This window comes from Antennarius striatus, chromosome 9 (assembly GCF_040054535.1).
Source record: "Antennarius striatus isolate MH-2024 chromosome 9, ASM4005453v1, whole genome shotgun sequence".
Classification (NCBI taxonomy): Eukaryota; Metazoa; Chordata; class Actinopteri; order Lophiiformes; family Antennariidae; genus Antennarius; species Antennarius striatus.
The window spans coordinates 8,927,685-8,954,737 of NC_090784.1; the positions used below are offsets into that span (position 1 = coordinate 8,927,685).

The following is a 27,053-nucleotide window of genomic DNA, read 5'->3' on the forward strand; positions in this document are numbered from 1 at the left end:
AATTGGAGATCGGTCCTATCTGCTGGGAATGCTGCTGGTGATGCGATCCCAGGAGACGCTTCCCTCCAGCTCTCAGTTTCTCATTCTTGTCGACTCAGTCCTCTTTACTTTTACTCCTGACTTTACCTTTTCCTCCTCTTTGTTACTGCTGTCATTTTGCGCTCTACTCTTTTGAAAATCTCATTGCTTTCATTACGCTGTCTTCTGCTCCTTTTACATCATTCTTAATTCTTTATACAAATTTCGTCTTCCTGATCTACGCCCTTTTTTTTTTTTTGCCCTGTCTAGCTCCTCAATTCTTCTCCGTTCACAATTAGTCACAGTTCTTTCAGTCATCGCTGGTGTCTTCCTGTAAGTGTGTGTGTAGGTGATGCTCTCACACACATGGTGCATGGTGTTCTCAAGCCCTCTCCAACCTCTCCTCTGAGGTCGTCTGAGCTCCTTCCGGCAAAGCACTAGATGACTATAAAATGCTAATGCCACTAATTAGAGAGATGAAAAGCGGGAAGGAAAGGAGCTGGTTAAAAAAGGAGGGCTAGCTTGGGTCAAGAGCAGGGCAAAGAAAAAATAAAGCCAGCCAGAGGAGAAGATGAGGGTAAGAATCAATTACACGTTTGTGAGTCCAGCTTGAGGATGGTTGGTTTTCAGGGTCTGATGCCAATCTGATGTTACTGGAAACATGTGTTCTCTCTTGCTCACACATACACATGCACACACACGCACACACACACACACACACACACACACACACACACACACACAAAAACACACACACACACACACACACACACACACACACACACACACACACACACACACACACACATACATATTTTAGCAAGCTCCCCCACATTTCTCTGCTGAGAAGTCACTGAGGTCAACACTAAATCATTCGCTAATTTTTCAGGGCAAACTCCTGACAGCGCAGCCACGTGACACCAGTGAATCACAGTGAGGTTTTGAATTCAATCCTCTGGTAATGTTCTGTCCACAATTACATGTTTACTGTATTGTTTATACAGCTGTGCTGGAGTCCCTATTGACAGTGTGCTGCTCAGGACTAATAGCCTCCATCAATAACCTTGGATCTGTCCTCCACCTACTATTTTGCTCTTTCAATACACATCAGTCTAATGAAAAATACGATAAACACAATCACAGAACCATATTGAATAACAAAGTTTCATTCTTTCATTTGTATTCATCAGTGACAGTAATACAGTAGCTCTAATGCAAGTCATAAATTATTTTTAAAGTCAAAAAGATGGATCTATGCTGCTTCGTTGACTAACATGTCCCATTTCTTTTTTATTCTATTTCTAATTTCCAGGGTACATATTATAACTTTTTATCGTGCCACCCCAAGTCAATCAAATAATAATAATGACAATAATGAGAATTAGTGGTTGGGGACGGCTGATCTAGCGGTAACAGGAGACAATGACACCTGAAGTGTGTTCTGGACGTCCGGTCTACTCTGCAGTTTGGTTTGGTTTTCTTTACGGTCACTGCAGAAAATCCCGCTTCACAAAGACAGGATGTTGGATTTGGAAGAAAGGTTTTCAATACTTTTTGGGCAATCTCAGGATAATCTGCCTTGACTTTATTCAAGAACACTGGCGCAGTTGTGGGTGCTTAATTTAGGGGTAATAGCTGGTAACCTAGTCACGTGATCGAGACCTGTCAAGCCGAACAGATGCCTGCGTTCGTCTGTGTGTCATTCCGCACAGACGTCACTTTTCAAAATAAAATATCTTTAGACTGGTAATCAATGAAGAAAAACAAAGTCAGTCTTTCTGTGTTGCCCGGTACCCGGGTCGGGACCCGGTGGCTGGGGACCACTGACATAGTCGGATGTAACAGAGAATCTCTGCTCTTAGTTTGACACTTTCTCACTTCAGTTCAAATTAATAATATGTGTACTATATAGATATTTTAACTGTTAAGTAGCACGCACATGCACACACACACACACACACACACACACACACACACACACACACACACACACACACACACACACACACACACACACACACACACACTTGCTCTGTCTCTCTATTGCTCTCTCTTTCTCTAAAAGTAATTTTAAAAAATGAAAAAGAAAACGAAGACAAAAACGTTAGAAAGTTGTGTTGTGTACGGCATTTTTTGTTCATGCACACTTTGTAGTTAATAATTTACAATTGCATGTGTTGTAATCATTAATACGCTTCATGTTCTGAGTTCATAAAAAACGTGTTCTGTAAATGGTTTCTTTAATATTGTGATTAAAAGAACTGAATCTCAATTCTGTAGCTGGTCTGTAAATATTCATCCGTACACTTAAGAATATTCATGTTCTGAGATCATGAAAAACTTGTTCTGTAAATAGTTCTCTTTCTTTTGTGATCAAAAACATTGATTTGAATCTCAATTTTTAGGCTGTTCTGTAAGTAGTTTTGAAATAAATAATAGATAAAGCAACTTCTGATCAATCCATATCAATTTCAGACTTAAAATAATGCACTACCCCACCCATTTCCGGTCAAACCGCACCCATTTCCAGATCAAGTCCTGCCCATTCTGAGTACAGATACGGATACAGATAATTAAATAGTTGAATATAGTGGTGTACTCGCTCATCCCTACAAACTACTACAAAGGAGTTTGCACTCATTTTGAAGGAATCAGTCTTTTACACTGGGATGACATCAGCAACGAAGCAAAGCCTTGATTCACTGGAAGAATCTTTGAACTCTCTTCCTTTCCTCAGCGACCAGAGGAGGACGAGCCATTTGGGACGACTTCTTTTCATTCAACACCTTCAAATGTCGTGGCAGTGATATCTTCATAACTCCAGCATTGACATACTGTAGTCTTCCATTAAATGACCAAATAGCCAGTTCATCTGCACCATTGGCAAACACCATCTTCTCTGAACCCTTGGCTTCCTTGCTCTTCAACAGGTCAAGCTTTGCCTCCTCCTTATTAACTGGAGTGCTCCTCATCTGCTGGATTGTGCCCTGAAAACAGTAAAAATAGCAGTGTACTCACTCAAGAGCCTATTGGGATCCACTGGAATACAATAAATGTAAAACATAAGAGGGCTAGTCTGATGAAAGCGGTCCCCTTATCTCGTATATTCTGTCATTTGTGGAAGTAGTGGGAGTAGGTCTCAGCCACAAAAGATCTCTCTTCTAACATGACACTCCAGTTCAGAAAGTGTAGCTCTCTGGTCCTCTGCCACTCCAGAAACAGACTAAGAGTTAGTTGACATGATGGACATGTAAAAAGCCTGCAGTGAAGCAGCATCGTAGCAAATAATCGCATTTAAAAAATGAAAACAGGAAAATACATAAATCATTGTTTTTATTCTAGGCACGGCGAGCAAAGAAATAGCTTTGGATAACAGACAGGGCAGGAACAAGTTACCTAGATGTTAAGCTGAAATAAATTCATAGATGGTATTCCTCCCAGTCACTCATTTTTTCAAATTCATTAACAACACATATTTCAACTACAGCTTCTTTTTTCATATTTATACACCTGTTGTTTCATGTTTATAAACATGAAACAACAGGTGGGCTCAGACTGATTTATCATTTCCATTCCACAAAATTCCTATTCCACCAAATTGTTGCTTCAGTAGATTATCCGTTTGGTAGTTTTTAAATTGCTATTAGTACAATTAAAAAGTACTTTATGGAATTTTGGTGGAAAGGAGAAATAAAGAACATAGAAAAATCTCCAAACATTTGGAGCATATCCACTTCATAAGAAAGTGTTTCTGTACTTTATCGTGAATTGCAAATGTTGGCTCTTTTTATCTCAGCAAAGTGGTTAATGAAACAGCAGTCATTCAGGAAAGTTTCAAACTACATGGAAAAAAAGACTCAATGATCTAAAATGAATGATCAAGTAAATTGAAAGAGTGGAAAAGATCAAGATTCACAAACTCAAACTCTCCGTTCTCGTCCTTCCTATCGAGCCTCTCCTCATCACGGTGACTGTCATTGTGTGACTGTTTCTTCCTGCTTTGCTTCCCAACCCTATTTAAACAATTGCTGAGGCTGATGAAGAGTGAGACAGGACAAATGTGTTAATAAAAGACAAGAGGTGAGGTAAAATGACAGAAACAACTGCAGTACAACCTAGAATAATTGTATGTGTAATCTGTATTCATAATATTAGCTATTTAGCTGGAGGAATATTTGAGTTTCTATATTCTTCTGTTCATACTCGCAGGACTCTGCACAAAATTAGAGTGGAATTAAAAAAGGGTTTATACACACACCAAGGAATAAACAATCGATAAACCAATATAGATGATTAAATAATATGAATAAAGAGGGCCTGGACTGTAATGTTCAAACATATGAGTGTTAACATTTCTCATTTCTTTCAAAGCCATGTAATACTTACATTAAATCCATATTTTATTTTACATATAATACTTAACAAATCTTAAATACCAACATATTTATCAACAGCAGTTTGGCATAACTTATTTTAAGCACTTTTCTCTTACTTTTCTCCCCCAAATTGCACATCATGATGTTTAATTTGTTCATTACTGTGTTGGAGAAGGAGGTAGAGGAGGACTTCTATCTGTCTCTGTCGTTCTCCTCTCTTTCTCCCGTCCCTTGCTGCATTATTCAGTCAACAGACACTTTGGGATCGATCGGGCACAGCAACACGACCTGGCAGATGAAACATGTCCTCTCTAGGTACACAAAGATAAATAAAGCACTGCCAACCACACCATTCTACCCTTGCAGAGTTGAGGGGGTGAAACGGGGAAAAAAAAAGAGATGGAGCAAGATCAGAAGGACAGACAAAGGTATAAGAGAGTGAAGTAAGCAGAGTAAAATGCAGATGCAGCATGCCCTCCAAGGTTGAATTGCGTAGGCGGGAATATATAATGTACTGTTAAAATGTTTCAGCCACTTACATTAAGGGGATAAATTCATTGTTATGAATACATGCAGGAGACTACAATGTAACATGATGTGTATTTCGGTCAGGTTTCATGGAAAGATGGGCTTAAATGTTTCAGTGTGGAGCCGTTTCCATGACAGCCTCTGTGATTGATCTGTAATCCATATGTCAGCCGTGTCTTATAGAGTACTGAGTGGTTGGAAGTCAAGAGGTTTGCATGTGGCTACATTTTGAGGAGCATCTGTGCACAGAAGCTTCCTGCTGATAAATTTGGTCAATATTGTTTAAAGTGATTTTGGTTCAGTGTTACCACACTTCTGGGTGTTCAAACTTTTTCTCATTTGCTTTCATAGGTTCTACTCCTCACCATATAGCATTTCCACAAATCGGATGATTGCACAGACATCAATCACACCCTTCATCGCTGCCTCGCCTGTCTCCACGTATCAGGTGGGTGAAATTTGTTGGGTGAGACAAAGCTTTTGGGGGCCTGTGGGGGCTCTAAAATTTATCTTGGACAGCCAACGGAAAATTGAGTGTCTCATAAATGATAGGGGGTGTCCGTATTTACGACTTTAGGGTTGAATGATGGTTTCATCATTTGCTGTCTTTTTAAATTACAGGTTATTTCAGTAAATGCAAAGCATCAAAGTTCAAGTTTCAGAAACTGGACTTTGCAGCTTTCGTGGCCAGTCGTGGCCAGTTAAATGAAGCAACTAAATTTCAAATTTTCAAAGTCCAGTATGACATCCCAAGAGCATATAATGCAACAAAATGGCAATAGCCTCCTCAGAGACATTATCAGCTTTGTAGAATTCCATGGCAGCAGAACTTTACTTCAGTAGATCACTGGTTTTAAAATCTGGAGTTATTCTGTTTTCTAATTGTCAACAAAGATCAGAAGAAAAGAAAGTGAATAACTCCTCAGAATGAATAACTCCTCAGAAAGTTCTGTTTGTGTAGATAAAGCATGCGTATGTAGTTTGTTTGCTATGTTCCTCGGAGGGTTGACTATTAAAAACACATCAATGAACCGTTCCTCACTGACCTTCACTGCCACAAAAAGAGGTTTTGGGCTCTACTTTGAGTCAGTCTCATGTACAGCATCCTGCTGCTTTAAATGCTCATTAATACACCAAATGTGTAACCACTGACAGCTGAAAGGAGTTGAGAAAAAAAACACTATTTCTTCCTGCTTTACTGCCATTTGCTAACAATCACAGTGATAAGCTGTTCAAGACAATTATAGCCCTCTTAAAATAGCAAGAGTATATTTCTGGAATTTTGTTTTACATCTCTGTTTTCATTAGCAGTGGATGGAGATTTGAGGCCAATACACAGGGCTGGTCTGATAAAAGTTTGAAAGCATCTTGCCGGGTTTTATCTTCTAAATGATTTAGAAGCAAAACATAAAAAATATCACTTTGGTTGAAATTTGATAGGAATGTGAAATGAATGCACAGCATAACTTCATCTACATCCAAATTTATGTTTAATTAAGAGTATTTTCTGTCACTATATTTATAACATTAGTTTAATTTATCATCTGCATGGTTGATGTCTGTGGATGGCAGCAGGATGCTGGAAGAACCTGGGGGGAACCCACACAGAAAGGCCTCAGGTTGTGATGTGAGCCCAGAACCTTCTTGCTGTGAAGCAGTGTGATAACCATCACTCCATCATGATGTCAATCAGTAAAAATCTTCATATTTGGAACTAACTGGCAGCACTTGTCTGCACATGTGCACACATGCTGTAGTTAATAATGGTATAATTATCTTCTAAAATTCATTAAAAAAGATTAGTAGTATTTAATAATGATTTACTCTCTATCAAAATAATATATTGTTTACACGGGTCCAGAATCAGTTATTTATCACGTCTTTCACAGCAATTTTGATGCGTTATTTTTAAAATTAAAAAAAATGTTGATAAACCTTCACGGTTGTCTAGTCTCTTAATATTCACCACAGGTCAGGGAGGACTTAAATACAGAAATTGAGTCAGCTCCCTTGAATCAAGGCAATTTTTAGTCTAGCATTGATAAAACACAAGCTCATATTGCTGCAGCATTTCTTCGATTAATCTTTCATTCTTTGGCACCGGTCCTCCTTTTGTCTCCCTCTGTCTGTTCCCATGTGTCACACCCTCACTATTCCAGGCACACAAACCAAACCAATGCCTGTGTCACTGCTTGGTAGCTTTAGTTCTACGAGAGACTGGCTCAGTTTATCGACAGTTTACCAAACACTTGGACTTTAGAACAAATAGCAGTCCCCCGCCACAGGTTGTGTGAAACGCTAAATGAGAAAGACAAATGCAAAGACACACCTTCATAAGGGCCAATTACACTTAGAGACACAACCACATCCTCTTGTTTCTCTGGAAGAATTAAACTAATTTAAAAAACGTCCATAAACAGATAGGTAGACATACTCAGGTGAGTGTCTGGTGATCGAGCATATACACATAATTACCATGCAATTTTACTATAAATAAGTGGGGGTTCTTACGTGTGGAAATGGGGTCTTTGGGGATTTGTTCCTACTCATGTTAGGGTTGGGGAGTGAGTAGCACCAAAAGATGAAAGTAGTGATTTGTAGCCAAGACAGGCTTTGATGATGAAACCTCCACTGTGAAGCAGTAATTATTAGTCTGTATTGCTCTCTGTGGTCTTCATATCCTCTTATAATTACGACATAACATACACGGACCCTCAGTTACCACCGTAATATTCTTTAAGACACACTACCACAGGGACTGAGGCTCCAAAATGGGCTTGCATAGACTTGATGTAATGATTAATTTCCACTCCCTTTCACTCTGTCTGCCAGTAGTCTTTCTTTATTCCCTCACTTCCTCAATCCTTTATCCACGTATAACAATATTCTTTTTGAACATCCCTTTCCTCTCATTTTTCCCTGACCTCCCTTCTAAATCTTCCCACTCATGTCCATCCCCTCCTTTAATTACTTCATATTTCACTGCCTTCCTTTTCTTCCTGCACTCATTGTTTCTTCTATCTGCTTCCTTCTTCATCTTCGATTTCATCACTTTCAACTGCACTGCATCTCCTCCCCTGTCTTCACCTTTTGTCTCCTCCTTTCTTGTCCACAGGTCCAGAGTACATCTTGGATGCCACACCAACAGTATGTTATGCAACCTACGGTATGTGTCTCACTCACCTCATTTTGGGGTTTTTTAATTTCATTTTTTGTTTTTTTATTTGTCATCTTTTCCCAGTGGAATCATTTTCTCCATTTGCCAACACTGTTTGCCACCTCATCTCTGTGTATAAACATGTCTCATTATTTATTCTTCATGCTCTTCTCAGTCTGCTAATCTCAAAGTAATCACAGATTTTATCAACTCAAATACGCGTGCAAACAATGCCGTAATTGTTCAGAACAGTAAGCCAAACAATAAAATAAAATGGCCCTCAGTTTCTGACAAATGTAAAGCGTTATGTTAAGAAAGTCAAAATGAGGTTGGACCAGGGAAAAACTTTATCCCAGCGTTTGGGTCCAGCTCTGCTGATTCAGCTCAGCGGAGCAGTTTGAAAACCACGAAAAAAGGTTTCCCCCTGCTGGCTGGAAATAAAACCGCGGGTAGGAATTTGACTTCCACGGGTGAAATACAGTAGTAATCAATTCAGCTTTTAGTCGATGCTGATTACAGTATTAAAAATTTGATTATATTTGAATGAAATTAAATTTCCATTGAATTGAAATACATTCTTGTTGTGTGTGTGTCCTATGTGCTCTGCAAGCTCAATGACAAAATAAAGATTTTTTCTTCTTTCTTTTAATATTCTATTTGTATTCCTTGTACAATTAAAGTTATTTTAAAATAGATTATATATGTGCAAATTTTAATTTAGGTTTTCTTTTATTACAAAATAACAATCAAAAGAATTTCCTGCATTACGATTTGTGCAAAGGTTCATAAGTTGGTGCCATGTCAATTACACGAGCACCATTTAAATGTCACTTGGGGTGTCACATTCTGGTGGAATGTCTGAGTAAAATGTGAGAAATTATTATTATGTTCCATCTGATTACTTAACATACCACTTGATTTAAAGGGACAGTAAACTCATTTTAAAGTAAATATATTTTGTTTAGCATTATGAAAAAGAAAAACATTTCCAGATGTCTGGCATCATCCGTGGTGTCAGGAAACCTTGAAATCTGCGCTGCAGTAGCACCGTCACATGGGGTCAAGTGTCATCAGCGACAACGGTCGCTTCATCAATCAGGGCAGCCATTTACAGCACAATACGATCAATGAAGCGATACATTCGATTTCAGATGGTTTCATGATAAATAAATGTGAAAATGTTAGCTTGTTATGTTGTTACTAGCTGTATATTTATATAATGGCGCTGATACGGATTCACCCCGATGTCTACGATTGCGTCACTTCCGCTGTGAAGGAGCACATCATAACTTATATATTTTGTTTGTCCAAGGTCCCCATTGTTCATAAAAATTAATTATGCCACCTAAACATTTGTTTAATTATGTACTTTGAGTAATACCCCAGGTTCATTTCAACTTTCCTGTTCCTTTAACTTTGTAAGAGTTGGGAGAGGATGGCAGGATATAAATAGAGTGAATAACATGGCAACTGTCTATGTTTGAAAGAAAGAGGACAGAGGTAAGAGGCGGGTGCAGAAAAGGAGAGGAATTAAGGATTTGCAACTAATAAATCGAGAACAAAGAAAACAGCTGCTGCAAAAGCATGTTCCGACAATGTGTACCCGTTCCCAAGCCTTGTCTGTGTGTAGTCAAACTCCCTGTTAGACAACAAAGGTGAAGGCTAGTCTTTGTACTTCCTGGAAACTGGAGAGCTTGGCAAATTAAGCTGGAGAGGGGAGGGAGATTGTGAGAGACAGAGCGGCTTACTTCTGTTCCTGTGGTCGGGAACCCTGTCTCTCTACTGATCTAGTGCTTATAATTGGTAACTTTGATTAATGGTGTGAATTCGTTGACACATTTACTGTAGGTTGGTGTACATGAGCCTGCAAGTCTCTCGGTAAATAGTTCTGCTTGTAATTTTTTTTCTTTTCGGTTGTATTTAATTGAGGAATTTGTGTGCAAATCAAATACATTATACAGATACACATTACAAATTACAGACACACATTATAGTCTAGTGATGATTATCAAAAGGTTATGATGAGAGTAATTAAAACTGTACTCAGTGCTGTTATTGTACTTTTTGAATAAAGAGATGCACATGCATGCATTCACACAACTTTATTTACACACGACAAAGACATAAAAACAAATGAATGCTCTGTGAAATGTATTGTTACACTTATAAACACAATGAAGTGCCTTAAGCCTGTGTTTCCTGAGGCTTGATGGAATGTCCAGAATACTTGAACTCCCTGTCTGTATGTTTTAATTAGTGAGAGGATGTCATTCTGCATAATTACTCACAAATCCCTCTACAGGAAATGAATGAATTACAATTCATAGCAAGAAATACATGGTGAGGGCTTATGGGGGTGGGGGGTGGAGGGGGTACATTCCAATACCATGTTAAACTGTGATGGAAGAAGTCATCGATTTTATTCACATGTTTGATTTGGTAATATAATCTATAATCTATAATGTAATCTATAATATAAGACATATTTATTGGCTTAATATTATATGATGAGGCAGAAACGGCACAACGCCGCATGACAAAGGGCAAACAACACCATATCACGTCACTTGCATGCTCACATGTCATACTAGCAGCAGTTAGAGGGTTTCTCAATTAAGGATGTCATTAACACTGTTTCTGTGCATTTAATGCGTCAAGGTGCCTGCAGCATTCGGCTAGTCAGCTTCACTTCCTTACAGGAAAAATGACAGCAGGAAAAGAGGACGAAGTGTAGGAGCAAAAGCGTAACTTTAAAGTGGAAGTGTACTTTCTCTCCCCTGGTGTCAAAGAAAGGATAATTGTCTTTTTTTTTGCAGCGGACTTATCATTTACACCTGCAAAAAAAAAAGTCTGACATATTCATCACACACCGGCGAATGTGTGGCATCCATATGCAAACACGCACAAAGACAGCAGGGTTAACGTTTGTACTGCTGCGAGGTGGAGCAGACACCTAGTCATCACAGGTTTCATTCCGCTTTATTCAACTTTTTCTCTGAATGGAAACCTGCTGTGAAGCTGGATGAGGCTTCAGTAAAAAGACAGGGAGGAAGAGAAATCATTAAATTAGAGCATGTATTATATAGATGGATAAAAGCCTGGGTTTATCTCTGTACTTTATGTCGGTTTGTGGGTTGATATATTTATGCGTGTGTGTGTGTGTGTGTGTGTGTGTGTGTGTGTGTGTGTGTGTGTGTGTGTGTGTGCGTGTGTGTGTGTGTGTGTGTGTGTGTGAGTGTGTGTGCGTGCATGCGTGTGTGCGTGTGTGTGTGTGTGTAGCTGTGCACAGTCTGTGTATTTGTACTCATTAAACTGTTCTGCTTTGTTTTGTTAGCATATTATTAACTCTTATTAGCACAAAATGAAAATATTGAAATATTGATATTGATCCATTGAGTACAATATATTTTCATTGTAACTATATTACAGTGGAAATTTCTTTCTGAGCCTCTATATTATAAGGGTTTCTGTAATTATCAATCTGAAAAATAAATAGTGGCTAAATAGCAGAGGAATTCTTCCTCAGCAATAGTAAACCTCACAAGTGAATGCATTATAATAATTTAGACTACTGTGCCTGACTATATGTATCATATGAATGTCTGCAAAATCGATAGTTTTTCTTACAAAAATTACTTCTTCTTGTTTCTAATCTCTAGCTTCAGCTAGAGTGATTACAAATGCTTCTTTTTTATCATTCAGAGAGATGAGACATATAGTGTAACTCCTGCTAAAATGCCTAAGGCTCTCCCTGTAACAGCGACACCCCTTTATTCCATCATGCCTCACCCATAAATCAAGTAACTTATATTGAGACTTACTTTTTGGTAGGTTCTCTGTCAAAGCCTTCCTTTACTCTGTGCTCCAACTTAGTCTAGGTTAAGTTCATTCCTTCATCCGTCATCTGAACATTTCTCCAACTTCACTAATTCTCCACCATCATTCCTTCATTCCTTTTCCACCTGCTGCTAAAATTCATTCCTTTTATGTGATAGTTTATATCTCCAGGTGTAAAATGGTTGTTTTGTTTTTTTAATCTTGTACCATGATGTCTATAACCGGGCCTGTCGTTGTGTGTGTGTGTGTGTGTGTGTGTGTGTGTGTGTGTGTGTGTGTGTGTGCGTGCGTGCGTGCGTGCGTGCGTGCGTGTGTGTGCGTGTGTGCTTTCTTCCTGCCTCAGGGTGCTGTGATCACCCCGACCGCAGCCATAGAACCCAGTTTGTCTCTTCACCCCTCCAGTGTAATGACTCCTCTCACCCAACAGATGAATCACCTGTCTCTGGGCGCCACAGGCACAGTGAGTCTCAGCCTGTACCTCCTCTTCATGTGTGTGTGTGTGTGTGTGTGTGTGTGTGTGTGTGCTCTGCCACGCCACCTGAAGTTAAGCTGGTTTGGCGAGTACACAACATTATTTATTAACACACCCCATCAGCATCTCACGTTGTCCTTTAAATCAGATCCAACCTTTAAAAAAATTTCATAACATGATTCACTGACTTTGTAAATATTCAGCACAGTACTTAATTTCTTATAATACAAGTCTTGTAAATAGTTTGCAACACACCTAAATTGCATTGACCGTAGGACCAAACTACTATGTAATATATAGTACTTTAACATGTCCCGCGCAATGTCACACACTACATTCAATTTAGACATAGTGGAATGTGTATTTGTGTTCAGTTATTATGACACTGCCTGTGTGGTCTCTGCAGTACATGCCTGCTGCAGCAGCTGCTCCTATGCAAGGAACCTACATTCCCCAGTACACTGCAGTGCCTGCCTCTGCCATCACAGTGGAAGTAAGGACAAAAAGGAGCTGTTCATAGAGCTTTTTACGTGTTTACTCCTGATATGTGCTTTAGTTAGAAGCCAGCATTAGATTCGCAGTGCAGACTTGGCTTGGATATTAACTTTCATTGTGAAAACAAGGCTGTGATTTAAAAAAGGTACTCTGAACTAAACGAAACCTTCATAATTTTATTATAAATAATATCAGGGTTTGTTTTTTATCGCTACAAAACCCATATGGATGACATGAAAGTACTGTAACACATTCCTTAGAAATCCTGTCTTGTGTGGGGTTCAGAGGTTAAAATGAGACCGTCTGGCTTGTTTTTTTTTTTTTAAACTTGTCTCTGTTGGTAGGGTGTGGTGACAGACCCATCTCCACAGACAGCTGCCCCTTCTGCACAGGATGCCAGCGGGCAGCAGCCTTTACCCCTGGAGAATACAGGAGATCATTCCACAGTCTACTCTTACCAGCAGTCTAAGTGAGTGTTTTAAATCGATGTCTGTCCACAGTGGAGCTGATAATCAGCATCGCTCTGCATCGCTCCTGAGTAGCATCTTTCAATCTCAGACCTGGACTATTTAAGTTTCTGGAATAAAGAGGGATGTCCCTGAAAAAGAGTATAATAATAATAATTTTCTCCAAAGAAAAAAAAAACATCCTCAAAATGTAGACATATTACACTTTGTATCATTAAATGTCAGATGAGCTAGGGTTCAAAGTGAGTGTTTCAGGATGTTGTTAATTCGTGGGTTGTGCATCATAGAGGCTTAACTGATACTTGACGATGTGCTGAGCCGCTGTTAAAGAGGCTTCATAGAATCATGGTGGTTTCAGCAGTTTTTATCCTTGCCCTTTATGCCTACAGATTTCTCCAAGTTCTCTGTATCTTTTAGATAGCATGATGAGAAAAGGTGCTCTTAAACTGTGTTAGTGTGTTATCCAATGTTTTGCAACCATTGCTTTCAAAACACTCCTGGCCTATTCTTATTTTCCTCCAGGTTTTTAGTCAACTTGTTTTTCTGCCTTCAAGAAAAAAACACTGTTAGGTTCTTTTAAACACAGTTGGGCATAGGATGTTTTGTCAACTTCAAAAACAGCATTATTGTCAGCAGTTTCCTGAGTCACCCTTTTTTCACTACCTTGTTTTTTAACTCCTTTATAGATAACAAGATTGGTGGGAGTTATCGCTGTATTGCCTTTAGAAGGACTGCACTGAGACACTGGAGACACCGAGAGAATCAAATGAAACTGGGACAAAAAAAACAAGGTGACATGGGCAACATCAGGTGAAGAATGCTTCCAGTGTGCACAGGCACCAAGTAAATGACAAAATGAAGAAAAAAAACAAAAGATTTATTACGTACCTGGATCAACCAAGTAAACAACGGAGGAAAGAAGCTTTGGCAGTTTTCTGAACTTGAGGACACTGAGTCGGCAAAGTTGAGTTTATCATTTCTCACTGTGAGACTGGACCTTCGCCTCCAAAGGAAAAAGTGAAAAGACTGAAATCTAAACTCAACCAACAAGCTGTACAGAAAAAAAAACATTTGAATGTGCAGGTAGATTTTCAGAATTTTTTATAAAAAAAAAAGAAGGAAGCAAAGTCTAGAAAAAAAGATATTGTCTTCCTTTGATATTAAGCTACATTATTTTCATTCTTTTTATTATTTGAGTAGTTTTCTAGAATGTTGATGTTTTCAGAAATCTTTATTGCCTTAATTTTCTCAAACTTTGGAAATAGATTTATCCATCATGTTGGATTATCATCAAAAAAAAGACTTCCTTGGAGAGTCTTTTAGATGAATTCTACAAAGCTATGTGTACAGGATTCATTGATCAATTTGCATTTGTAAGATGATAATGAAATGATGACACATTGTGTTGTGCAGTGCAGCAGGTGTTAGTTGGTAGGAAAAGACGTAAAGTGACTTCTGAAAAGGGTTAGTCCACTGCTTCCTGTATAATGCAGTTAAGTTTAGTCATGGGTAAACGTTTTTGTTTCTGCATCACACTTGTTTTTTTACTTAATATTTTTACCGTCCAAAAACGTTTTTACATTGCCTGCTTTGCTTGTCTCAATGCTAAATATTAAAAAAGGGGAACATTTACGACTTAAACAAAATGCATCATAAAAAGTTGTTTTTTTTTAATTGTGCAAAAAGCAATAGTTTTAGTAAAACTGTTCACAGGTTCTTGAGTCTTTCTTAACTGTTGAATGAAAGCAGCCCAGATAGGAGGCTATTTTATACCAAAGATGAAGAAACTAGGTAGGAAAAAAAATCTGTATTTTGTTGCTTTTTTTCTTGATTTTTTTTCCACATGATGCTGTTTAATTAATTTGCCATGCTGTTGTTCAGTGACAATTTTGTCATTGACTGAGAACATTCAGTAGTTCTTAACATGGATGCCTCAACCAGAAGAGTGTGCTCTGAGATTTTTAGATTGTCACATGGTCATACATGATGATGGTCTGTTGTGGCACTGTAACATCTGTCAAGAGACCAGTGGAAGTAAAGCAAAGGATCTGGGTATATCACTGGGAATAAACTGTAGTATGAAAGGGTAAAGAGGTGAGAAGCAGAATGTCCTGTGGAATATTGGTCTGTAAGTTTGTGTGTCCACTCAGCAGCACTCTGAAGCCACATTAAAAAATCAAAAATACACACACTGAAATACTGGAGATCATTATGAAAACCAGATAAAGTGTTCCAAATTATATTTATTTTGAAGTTCATGGTTTGAACAAAATGTTTCACGCTGCTGTCTTGCCAAACACAAGCCATTTAAAATGTAAGCAGGTCGGTGATATCTGTAGGAACAAAGGGCATTTTCTGTATGAAATGATTTTAGTTAATGTATATTCTAAAAGGAGATATCTATTTGTTTTCTTTTTTTATGCGCTGCATTTTTTGCCATTTCTTTTGAAAATTTATTATGATGTGTGAGCTGCTAAGGACTTTTTTTTTATTGAGAATATAAGTTGTTTTTATTTTGGGTGGATGCGGACGAAGTGCACATACAGAAGGACAGTTATAAACAGCTACCATTTTAAAAGCTCAAAAGGGTCAAGTTAATTGTTAATCTCTGACTAAGTTGGAGAGAACATCCTGCAAGTCTTGTGTGTCTTTGCAAGTGAGAGCATAGACATGTTTCAGGCTACAGCCCAATAAGACACAATAAGACACAGCTGTGTTTGCAGCTAAAATTTGAAAATAATAATCACCATTACTTGTAGTGAAAGAGCATCAGTTGAGATCAAGAGAAAAGAAAATTCTCTGTGGGTTTTATTTGAACTGTCTTACACTTCACCTGAGATCAAACCCTTGAAACCCTTTCGATAGGACCTAACAGTCTGCCAAGGAAACGAAACAAATGAAACGAGAGCAACTGAAGGACACATGGAAAACGAACACGGCTCAACCAAAACCAAGCAGATATGACCTCTAGACAGTAACTTATTGAAAGGAAATAGAAAGTAGAGAAAGTGAAAACAAAAGAATATTTATGAGATCTTTTTGTACAGGTGTGTAAAAGAAGATGCAACAGAAATAACTGATGATGCTATTTTTTTATTTGCTTGGTCACATGCGTCCCATGTCTTTGAAATTGTGATTCTGAGAGTGTCTGTAGATCCAGTGGATATTGCTGTAGTTTCAAAAGTCTCTTTATCTTTTTCTTTTCTTTTTAGATAAATCTTTAAATAAAAAAAAAATTTAAAAAAATCTGATTCATTGTATATTTATCTCATCTGCAGCACCACTAGAGGGTAATATGATGCCAAATACGAATCTTGATGTGCCATCAGAGAGATGTCTTTGTTTCAATCATACTAGTCACATTCCAGACATCTTTAGACTTGATCGGGTGCAGATGTGCTTTATTTTCATTTTATTTAACTTGACTTGTAGAAAGAGTGACAATGAATTAGTCATTAATTGCCTGCGCTTTTGACACCTGAAAGTTATATTACAGCCACAAAGCACACAGTTAGTACACAGGTTTATTATGTATCCAACTCAGAGTGGCACATCACCAGAAAGGCAACAGTACTTTAGTGCATAACATGAGAATCATGCATCATTCCTTCCAATGAAAAGAAAAAAAACCCTGTATTTCATGCTGTTTTCTGTCAGAATGGATGTTGTCTATCTCTGTGACAAGCACTGGATATTGCGCAATGCCCTCATCTTGAGAAAAGAAATTTAGCAATAATGAGGACTCTAAAATAATACCCGTAATAATGACTAAAGGTTTTAATTTGATTGTTAAGATGTGTGTAATGGATTAATTCTCTCATCAGCAGAAAAATTCTAATGAACATGCTGTCATTGATGCTTTAAGTCTATATGTGTTTCTAAGCTGACTGAAGTGAATCTCTCCTCCGAGGTGACATATTGACACAATCAGACATCTGTCATAATATATTAGCAGTATTATGTTTAAATGACACAGACAACTGGTAATGTATTCACTGTCAGTGTTGACAGGCCTTATCCGTAGCACGGTATTTTTGTACTCTGCTATTCATGGATAGAATGAGAACCTTCAAAGGAATGGAGCATTATAAGAAGGAGCATATAAATACGATGTGAAACACCTGGAACTGTTGTAGCACTAAATATTTTTCTGGGGCCAGTGGACTACTGTATGAATGTCACAAAAAAAAATTTCTACTGAAATAATGCAACGTTGCATATTCAGTACTGCCTACTTATTAGGCTGGTTTAAGTTCAGCAATTGTGGAATATAGTTGTGTACTTCTGGTATAGAACGCTATAGTAAGAACTACATTATCACCGCAGCAAAGTGCTATCATCAAGTGTGTAAAACAGATTTATCCATTGCAAATACATTAATAATATCTTAATCATTATCATAATTACATCCCCATTCTCCTTCTCATTATAATTATTATTATTATCAATAACAGCATGTTGTGCGTGAATATTTCATGTCCGAGAATCAGTGTGTGGGATACGCAGGGATAATACATACACAAAAATCACCTCTTAAGAATACATGAAGTACGTTTACATTTACCGGCCTTTTCCCATTGGTCTGCAAATATAAAAAAATCCAACAATTGAGTCTATGTGAGTTTCCCTGAGGCACAAATTCTCGAAAAACAAAATGTACAATATTTTAGAAGTGTCTATACATGACCTGTGAAGCACTAAACAGAATACAAGCAGGAAGAGTCTCTGACAAGCTCTTAAGAAACATTTTATCCGTCATAAAAATAAAATAATAATAATTTTATATTTTGTCTTGCAACATGCTACTGTAGAGTTTCTGTCAAGACTACAGCGACTCCCAAGCCTTGCAGTGGTAGATCATTCCCCTTGTGTCTGGCCTGCTCTCTCAGTAGCAGGTCCGAATGAGGACAATGAAAATAAAGACCACAGTTACAATGGTTAACGCTGAAAATAAGAATACAAGGCCAGCAAATACTGAATCTGACATAGGGGGGATTTTTTTCACTTCAGATGGGATCATGTTGGACATAGTCAGCATGTATCCCAAACTCCAACCGACGCTGGTTGTCTTAACCTGAGGGGAGGAATATGAGCAAGAAGAGAGAAGATGAGATTCACATTAGTATTTTGTCATAATTTGGTAGTAGAACATGTTGCTAGTTAGCTAATCCATTATTTTGAATGTCTGGAGAATTTCAGTACAGGAAACAGCTATGTCATGATGTCACCGCATTACAGCTCTGGAGCAAAAACAGGAGTCATTATAAAGATCAAGAGCATCCCTATACATTATCCAAGCGTGTCATTTTTGGGCTTCATCTGAAAGGACCACCAGACCACCACAGTGCACCAAACGGCACTGAGTGCACACTGTCTCCCTTGTTGGCGAAGTTGGCATTGTACTCAGTTGCTGTGGAGCATTCCTGTGATGAAGACTTGGGGGAACCACCGTGGCATTTTGATGCTGCAGCTGTAATGTGTGACTTTCAATCTGCTTCTGTCTGACTTTATGACTCATGATTGATAGACCGAGCCTCAGACAAGGAATTCCCTTCTGTTGAGGGAGCTCTATTGTGAGAGACGCCCCATGTCCTCGGGGCATCCCAGAAATGATAAATAGTCTGCCTTTCTCTCTGGCTTCAGGTTCTTGAGTTCAGATGATTGTATGTTCAGATGATTGTATGTAACCCCCCACATAATTGTATACGGCTAAAGAGACATAGTGTAGTAATTTTTTGGTCAACCAACCTCTTTGACGAAGTTAATGTTTTTCCAGGTTTCCTTGTCAAACTTGTATCCCTTTGTCATCAAAATGAAGATATAGTGAGCTGCAAAACAGTAAGCCTTAAGGTGTCTGTCAGCAACCCATGATTTCTCATCCTTCAGCTGAAAGTGAAAGAATAATCAGATTGAAGCCTGACATTCAGATGAATGAAATAAAAGAATAAAACTTATTGTTAACAGTTTTGAACAAAGTGTCACATTTCACATGTGAGTCAAATGCTGAGTCAACTGTACTTTGTGTTTTATTCATTCATATGCTTTTCTACATTTTTTTACTTTTCACCCCCTCCACACACTTTTTATTCTCCTCGTCTGAATCCTGTAGCTCTGTGCCGATTGGAAGAACTTACCACTTTCCAATGAGTGGTGCAGAATTTTGTGACTGAAGTGTTGAACTGTTCAAGCTCCGATGTGCCGTTTATCCCCAGTGCCCTAGCAACGTAGAAGAATCCAGCATACGCCTGGCAGGAACAGTAAAAACAAAGAGTAAGAGATTTTTTTTGTCCCATCTCACTTCATTTTCAGTTGCAAAGTATGTTACCATATAACCTCCTGTTACGGGTGGCTGTTCGACCCCATTGAATGAACACTGAGGTGAAGAGCAAGTCTTGAAATCAAATATGGACTCCACAATGTCACGACACTTGTCTGAGTCACCGTCTCCCACAATGAATAACTCTTGATCTGGTTTGTAGTCTTTGGGTTTCTTTGTGCACTCTGTGTCATAAACAGATGAGGCTGTTATGGTGGCATTATATCCTACTGGGAAGCAGGAATTAATAATGTAGTTTGGGTCGCGTGCTTCCTGAAATGATAAGTGGAGATACAAAATATCAGGAGATAGCAAAAAGGATGAAGAGGAAATAAAGGGATAAGGAAAGATATGGTGGGATTACAAAAAAGGCAAAGGTCTGGGCAGTACCTCTAATTCGGACAACACCTACTGTATATACATAGAAACTGTAACGTACTTCAGCTATTTAAATCATGTTATCAATACAGATTTTAGCATTATTAAAAAATTTAAAATCAACACTTCATCTAAAGATCTTGTTCCAAATGCATTCCTAACATCCTCATAGTGCGGCATTATTCAATGCATCTGCAGTTTAGTGACATGAAATAACACAGTCTAGCTTGACAAAATTCCTGACTGGATCAATACTCTTAATAACTTAATGCATTCTGACTTGTCTTCTTTGCCTATTAGCAAAGGCAATAGGGCATTAATGGATTTTGAGCTTCAAATGTATGCAGACAAAGCGCACATTACCACTTGTACCGCACATTTAAAATTTAAACATAAGAACCATGATCTTCAATACCAAGGCCTTCAGTGACGGGTATAGGCTTGACACAATCAAGCTTAAAAGGCAAACAAAAGCCAAATACCTGGATTACTCTTTCAAGAATCCTCTTCTCAGCCTCATTCCTGCCATAGCAGAGGAAACTGTGTGTGTAGACGTTGTAGGGATAACCATACAGCTTGACATGCATGTAGTCAGGACCAATGAGATCATCCTGAATGGCAAAAGCAATCTGAGTTGATGCGCCACCAAGGTCCATGGACCCACTTGTCTCTGCCCCCTCTGGACGTATATATGTGTTCCAGAGGTTTCTCTGCAAACATATTGGAACATGTGAGTATAGGATGAGCCCTAATTGAGAATCAGCACTCCGTTTTTATTGTATAAAGGGTTGAGCATACTTTGACCTACATAGACAAAATAATGTCTTACCTCGAGGAAATTTCCCATGAGGTAGTTGACAGTGACCCACCCATAAAGCCCCTCTTCCTGACCACTAATGATGGAGGCGTTTTGGAAGTCAAAAGGCATAGAGCTCAGATATTCAGTGAGACTTGCCATGATTTCATTGGACCTCTGTTTATCCAGCTCCCTTGGGGTGAATCAGAGAAGCAGACAAAATGAGAGATCTGTTTGAAAGCAAAAGCACTCAACAGCAGTAAAGAATGTAGTCCCTGTCATTCTGAAGCAGTTTTAGATTATTTTTTAAAACTTTTTCTGGTCACTATAGACCAAGTTTGACAAAATGCAGTTAACATAAGGACTGACAGTAAGAGAGAGCAGCAACAGCAGCCTGGCTCTACTCAATGTTAATACAAATCTATGCCCATCAGCCACTTCAAAGCTTGCTAGCTAACATTTTTTATCTTATTTGTTTAAATTATTATAAAAAGAATAATGAATTGACCTGTTACAATATTGTAAGTGTGAATTCACAAGCAGAATATCTCTTTACCTTTAGACCACAAGACCTACTTCCTTATGCTGAGGTAAATTAGCTTAAGGTAAACTCTTTCTTGTTCACATTTTCCAATGTCGATGTGAGAAAACAAAATTTTGAAAAATGTCTTGTGCTAACATGAAATGAGGTCAAATTCATAAGGTGAAAGTTGAGAACTTATTTAACTCAAACAGAACTCATGCAAAACAGTAGGTAGTTCAAACTAAGTGTAAAAATGATCAGGTTGACAAAAAAATATTTGAAACTAAATCATAAAATATAAATATATATATATTCATCCATTTTCCAACCCGCTTAATCCGCTAACGCAGGTCGCGGGGTAGCCAGTGCCTATCCTGGTAGTCTCAGGGCGTGAGGCGGGGGACACTCCGGGCACGACGCCAGTGTACCGCGGAGCCACACAGAAACAAACAATCATTCACACACACACTCACTCACTCCTACGGTCAATTTGGGACTGGCCAATTAACCTGAAGCGCATGCTTTTGGAGGTGGGAGGAAGCCGGAGAACCCGGAGAGAACCCACGCAGACACGGGGAGAGCATGCAAACTCTGCACAGGGCGGGACTTGAACCCGGGTCCGCCGTGTTGTGAGGCAGCAGCGCTAACCACTGCGCCATATATATATATATATATATATATATATATATATATATATATATATATATATATATATATATATATATATATATATATATATATATATATGGCGCATATATATATATATATATGCGCCATATATATATTATATATATATAATAATATATATATATATATAATATATATAATATTATATATATTATATATATATATATATATATATATATATATATATATATATATATATATATATATATATATATAATATATAATTTGAATGTGACACAAAACCAAAATGTTAGCCTTTGTGTAAGATGTTGCCTTCCAGGACTGTGCAGTGAGGTACGTAACTTCTAAAATTGCAAGCAACAATGTCTTTGAAGATGATTAATTAGCAATAATCAATTATTTTCTAAATGACGCATAATCAATCAATCAATTAATCAGCTTTTAATTGTAGGGCGCTTAATTACATTAGCAGACATTTCAAAGCGCTTTTAAAGACAGAGAAATTCAACAGAACCCTCCAGAGCGAGCATAAGTGTGATCAGCGAGGACAAATTCCCTCACTGAGAAAGAAACTCAGACTCTGGAGAGCGGTCATCCGCCTTGACCGGTTGTGTGTAAAATTAAGTTTTTAATATATCTATGCAATGTCTATGCATTTGAGGAACTGCAGTCACTATGACAGACCAAATGGATGATGACCTAAAAGTTAAAATTACAATAGAGAAAAATAAGAACTAGTGTTGATTTCCATTGGTGGTCTAAAATAGTTTGGAAAATCAACAATGACACAAACTCTTTAAGGTAAACGTGATTGCAGCTGGCCGCGACAAAATATGGTTTAAGTAACTATGTCACTGAAACTCAGTTAGCATATTGTAAGACTCACAAAGAACCTATGTTTGTACTTCTTAGCCTAACTGCAACCATCAGAGCTCTAAGTTCTGCCCCAGCTAGCAGTCCAAACATGTTTTACCGGTGGTGCTTTCAGGTGACTTTGGTGAAAACTATGCAGTGCATGATGTTCTGGTTCTCCCTTTCAAAAAATGACTGGAGTGTATTTGAGCCTTCTCTTACTCAAGCAGTCTCATTCCAGCAGTAGCTCCCAGAAACAGTGGTGTGGCTTTGTGTTTTTTGGCAGGAATGATTTTGATGACTTTATCCATGCAGATTTTGAATCCTTGCCACAAATCTGCATCTTTTTGTGGGTCAACTTTCATGGTGGAGATGCCTTCACCTGTAGGAACATTTAAAGCTAAAATTCCACTACAGTTCAATCAGCTCCTGGATTTTTCTTTCATTTGTTGTGATATTTCTGGTTACCAAAATCAGTTCTAGTAAAATATGCACAACCAGATGTAAAAGCTGCAGTGTGTTTTTCTTATTTTAGGTGCAATGACTCACCAGCAACTTTGCAGTTCATAAGCTCAGTCACCACTCCTGTTTCGTTCTCCTTCTCCCCTGGCCAGTCATACACATACACAGTGGAGCGAGATGAACCTGCATCTATTACTATACCATACTGTAAGGAGAGAAGAGACTAATGTCAAGCAGTCCTGACCCAAGCACCCAGTTAGAAAAGCATGCTACATGAGTCTGAACCCCCATAACCACAACATCTGTACCCTTATCACATTCCCTTATCATGGCGAGACAGAGCTGAAACATGTGCCTGTGTGCCTCGCTGTTTGAGTTTCCAGGTCTGTTAGAAACTGTGAGAGGCTGCATGTCTGCAGCCACATAGCATTTCCCACAAGTGCCATTTGCGTCTGTATTTCCTCACCTCTGAGCTGTACTCCTTCAAACTCCATTTGTCCTGAATGACTGCAACAGCAACAAGGGCAGCAATGCTGCCCAAAAGGAGAAACACCACTCCTGCTATGCGACACTTGTAGCCCATTTGCCGTTTAGGGGCCATTTCCTGTTGGCAAGGTAGGTCAAAAAAAAATGTTGTTTTCACTAAAAGCATTTTACCTCTTAAAGTGATGTCTTGTGGAGAGGCTGAAAAAAAACCATACTTAGCAATAACAGCACACTTCATTCACTCTAAACTGGAAAAAAAGCGAATGGCACCTTTGAAAGTATTGATAGATTAAGCAAGACCTCCTATTTTAACTAACAGAACCAAATCTAAAGGAAAGTGGGTTAAATATTTTTTTCTATTAGATAAGCATCGGTCTCATAAAACGCAATTAGTTAATGTTTTGGTCATGGTGTTCATAATAACTTGAAGTGCATATGCAACTGGCTGTAAACATGCTGACGTGCGTGTATTGATCCACTATGCGTCCACCTATTTTTAAGTACTGATGGACAGAATGTGTTCAAGCCCCGAGGAAATGTTTTAAAGGTGTAGGGTCAAATTACAGCAATGGAAAATTGGTGCCATGCGTCATATTGCATGAAGCCATTAAACAAGGAAACAGCTAAATTTTCTAGATATCTTCATTAAAGAGAAACAAGAGCTTCAAAGGAAAAACCTTTGTTTTTGCTTTTTTTTTCTTCAAAAAACTGTTCTGTTTGAGTTTCATTTGTTTACTCTGTCACAGGCAACGGTGTTTCATGTTTAACATTTTGTGTATTATTGGAAGAAGATCTATGTATGGAAATACTTCCAATCAAGACTGTTTTCATTACAGCATAATCTGACATCCCATGAAGTCATGCAGAAACACAATCTGGTCACCATTTGATATTTTGTCTAAATTTTCTGGTTTGTTTTGTTCTTTTTCGGCAGGCTATTCATGCTTTATTTATTCAGTCCAGTTTCTTATAATCAATCAATCCAACTTAATATATAAAACACCCTTTTCTATATTTACATAGCATTCACAGTGCTTTACAAGCGATGGATGAAGCAGCAGATGTTAAACGTGGTTTAAAGACTAAAGCACACCATTTAAAGACTACAACATCAACAAAAAAAGATTTGTGGTTAAGATAATAAGAACATACGTAATAAAAGATTCCAATAAAAAGAGACTAATGATGACTATGCATTATAAGTAATTTAAAAAAGTAAGAATAATCATAGATACATTAAAAAAAATAAAATACAGCAAACAGAATGATAAAACTCTACAGTGGAGACAGCCTGAGTGGTTCGGTTTTAGTGTTATCGTCTGGCTTCTGAAAGGCTGTTGCAGCAGTTTGGAATGTCAATGCTGTTTAAAACAAGCATTCCCATATATTTCAGTTTTGCTTTGATGAACAGCTCAAAGTGAAGAAACAGATGATTTCAGGATTTTACTGGCTCATTAAAAATGATCCCTTAGGTCTGGTGCAATAACATGCATAGCGCTTCATGATTTCATGAAACAAAAGGAAAACTGATAGCTGACCAGTCAAGATATCTTGCAATATGTGCAATGTTTTCCCTTTTTGTGGCCACAGCCGGTGTTCTTCAAATGATTAAATAGTCAAAAAACTCAAAAATAGTCTTCTATGTCTTCAAGACTTCTTGAGTTTGAAAGACCGATTGAGTTGTTTCATTAGCCTGTGCAGTATGATGATTATAATGCCTTTAAAATACTACTTGAATGTAGCTAAGATATAACAGGAACTGAAAGAGAAGGAAAATAGCATGATCGCCCGGGTAGAGTCATGAAGTTAATTTGTTAAAATAATATGCCAATGGATTGTAATTGGACCTACCTTTCACAGGCAGCCACACTATATCTTTTCAGGAATGCACTGTGACATTATGGTGACATTATCATTACAACCCTGCATTCTGTCTCAAACTTAACTCTTATAATGAAACAATTGTTAAAGCTCCACCACAAGTGTCATTCCTCCTCTCTCTCATATATTTCTTGTGTTTCCATTTGTTTGCAATTCCGTTTAATCTGTTTAATCCAAAAAATACACATAGGACTGTTGTCAGCAGACTGTAAGAACACCAAACAGTCAGTTACTATAGAATTACCAAAGCAATGTCTGTGAAAACAAGCCACTCAAAGCCTGTCAGGCACGTTGAAATTATAACCTGGAGACATTACAGGCAGCATGCCTCATGCCTCTGACAGATGTGGCCATCTCTTTTCTGCTGTCACACACGTGGGACAGGGTTGATATTCCGTATTACAATTTCATAGATATTTCTCTTTGTATCTATGCTCCAGATGTTCTCCAAGCAAAAGCACATGGACACTGTTTGCACGAGAAACAGAAAAAATCAACAGAGTAGATTTACATGTGCTTGCACACACACATATAGTTTTTACATTTAGATAAACAGTAGAATGGTGTGTTAAACAAAAAGTCCAGTTTTATAGCTGAAATTTACACAGAAAGCAGATTGTTCAAATATGTACCAGGGGTGTATGCATAGTTGATTTTAAAACTACTATACATACTTTTGTCATCAAATTTAAATAAAACATCCTCTATTATAACTTAACAACATGAATTTTAAAGTCTTATTTAGTTTGCATTTAAACTTCAACCTTTAAAACACACATTATTCAATATCCAATCAATATCAAGAAATTTTCCTAAGTGGATGTGAAAAATAGGAGGTATATTTTTTTCTTACCTTGAAGAGCAGAAATGTAGATCCTAGTCGAGAGCGGGTGTAAAATGGCTCTGAAGAAGGGATTAAAAATGTAGCAGGAAGCAAGAGCAGAAAAAGTAGAGGAAGAGACAGAACAAGAGAGTGTGCTGTGAGTGGGAGAGATCTAATGAGAGCTGTGAGAGTAGTGTACCCCGACTCAACAAGGACTGAGTGAGAGAGTGTGGAAGAGTAACGTAAACTCCTTTTTTCACCACTCCCATCACACCATTGAAACTGAGCAGCTGGTGCAGGAAGTGAAGCCAGTGAATGACACAAGGCTGCTCCCTGCTCAAGTCGAAAGATTAAGCACATGTATACCAAATACAAGTTAAAGTGCAGTGGAACTAAGTGTCTTCAACATTGGTTGTAACAAACCCAGTTCTTATGGGAGAGGTTGAACTGAAGGGCAATGGACAATGACAAGCTAACAATATAGACTTGTAACGAAGATCAAGGATGTGTTGAGACCTGCACGTTCCCCTCTTTGGTG

The 27,053-nt window shown here is 38.1% G+C and overlaps 2 protein-coding genes across 6 annotated transcripts in view; one reads left to right on the top strand and one right to left on the bottom strand.

Annotated features, from left to right (window-relative positions):
- The window catches only part of LOC137602135 (RNA-binding motif, single-stranded-interacting protein 3-like), a 139,245-nt gene extending 122,641 nt beyond the window's left edge, over window positions 1-16,604 (top strand). For 4 of the 5 annotated variants that reach the window (XM_068324749.1, XM_068324746.1, XM_068324748.1 and 1 more), the window contains exons 10-15: window positions 5,274-5,370; window positions 8,038-8,088; window positions 12,260-12,376; window positions 12,795-12,881; window positions 13,228-13,352; window positions 14,037-16,604. In XM_068324749.1, the coding sequence (XP_068180850.1) occupies window positions 5,274-5,370; window positions 8,038-8,088; window positions 12,260-12,376; window positions 12,795-12,881; window positions 13,228-13,352; window positions 14,037-14,040 (481 nt within the window). In that variant the 3' untranslated portion in view covers window positions 14,041-16,604. Of the gene's footprint in view, window positions 1-5,273; window positions 5,371-8,037; window positions 8,089-12,259; window positions 12,377-12,794; window positions 12,882-13,227; window positions 13,357-14,036 lie in introns of those variants that run through there. The other variant, XM_068324745.1, reaches the window with a different exon arrangement.
- Window positions 16,605-16,860: 256 nt separating this feature from the next.
- entpd3 (ectonucleoside triphosphate diphosphohydrolase 3) lies at window positions 16,861-26,711 on the bottom strand. The gene is made up of 10 exons (XM_068324742.1): window positions 26,546-26,711; window positions 23,792-23,929; window positions 23,413-23,530; window positions 23,086-23,245; window positions 20,874-21,033; window positions 20,527-20,754; window positions 19,676-19,939; window positions 19,485-19,595; window positions 19,099-19,236; window positions 16,861-18,424 (listed from the first exon to the last, which is right to left on the bottom strand). Exons 2-10 carry the CDS (start codon window positions 23,924-23,926, stop codon window positions 18,236-18,238), a joined length of 1,503 nt encoding a protein of 500 aa, XP_068180843.1. The 5' UTR covers window positions 23,927-23,929; window positions 26,546-26,711; the 3' UTR covers window positions 16,861-18,235.
- Between the last annotated feature and the right edge of the window lie 342 nt (window positions 26,712-27,053).

Coding starts and splice junctions, on each gene's coding strand:
- entpd3 (XM_068324742.1), bottom strand. CDS start 23,926: ATGGCCCCTAAACGGCAAATGGGCTACAAGTGTCGCATAGCAGGAGTG. Junction 19,237..19,484: donor GCACCACTCATTGGAAAGTG/GTAAGTTCTTCC, acceptor TTTCACTTTCAG/CTGAAGGATGAGAAATCATG. Junction 18,425..19,098: donor ACATTAACTTCGTCAAAGAG/GTTGGTTGACCA, acceptor TCCTCCCCTCAG/GTTAAGACAACCAGCGTCGG.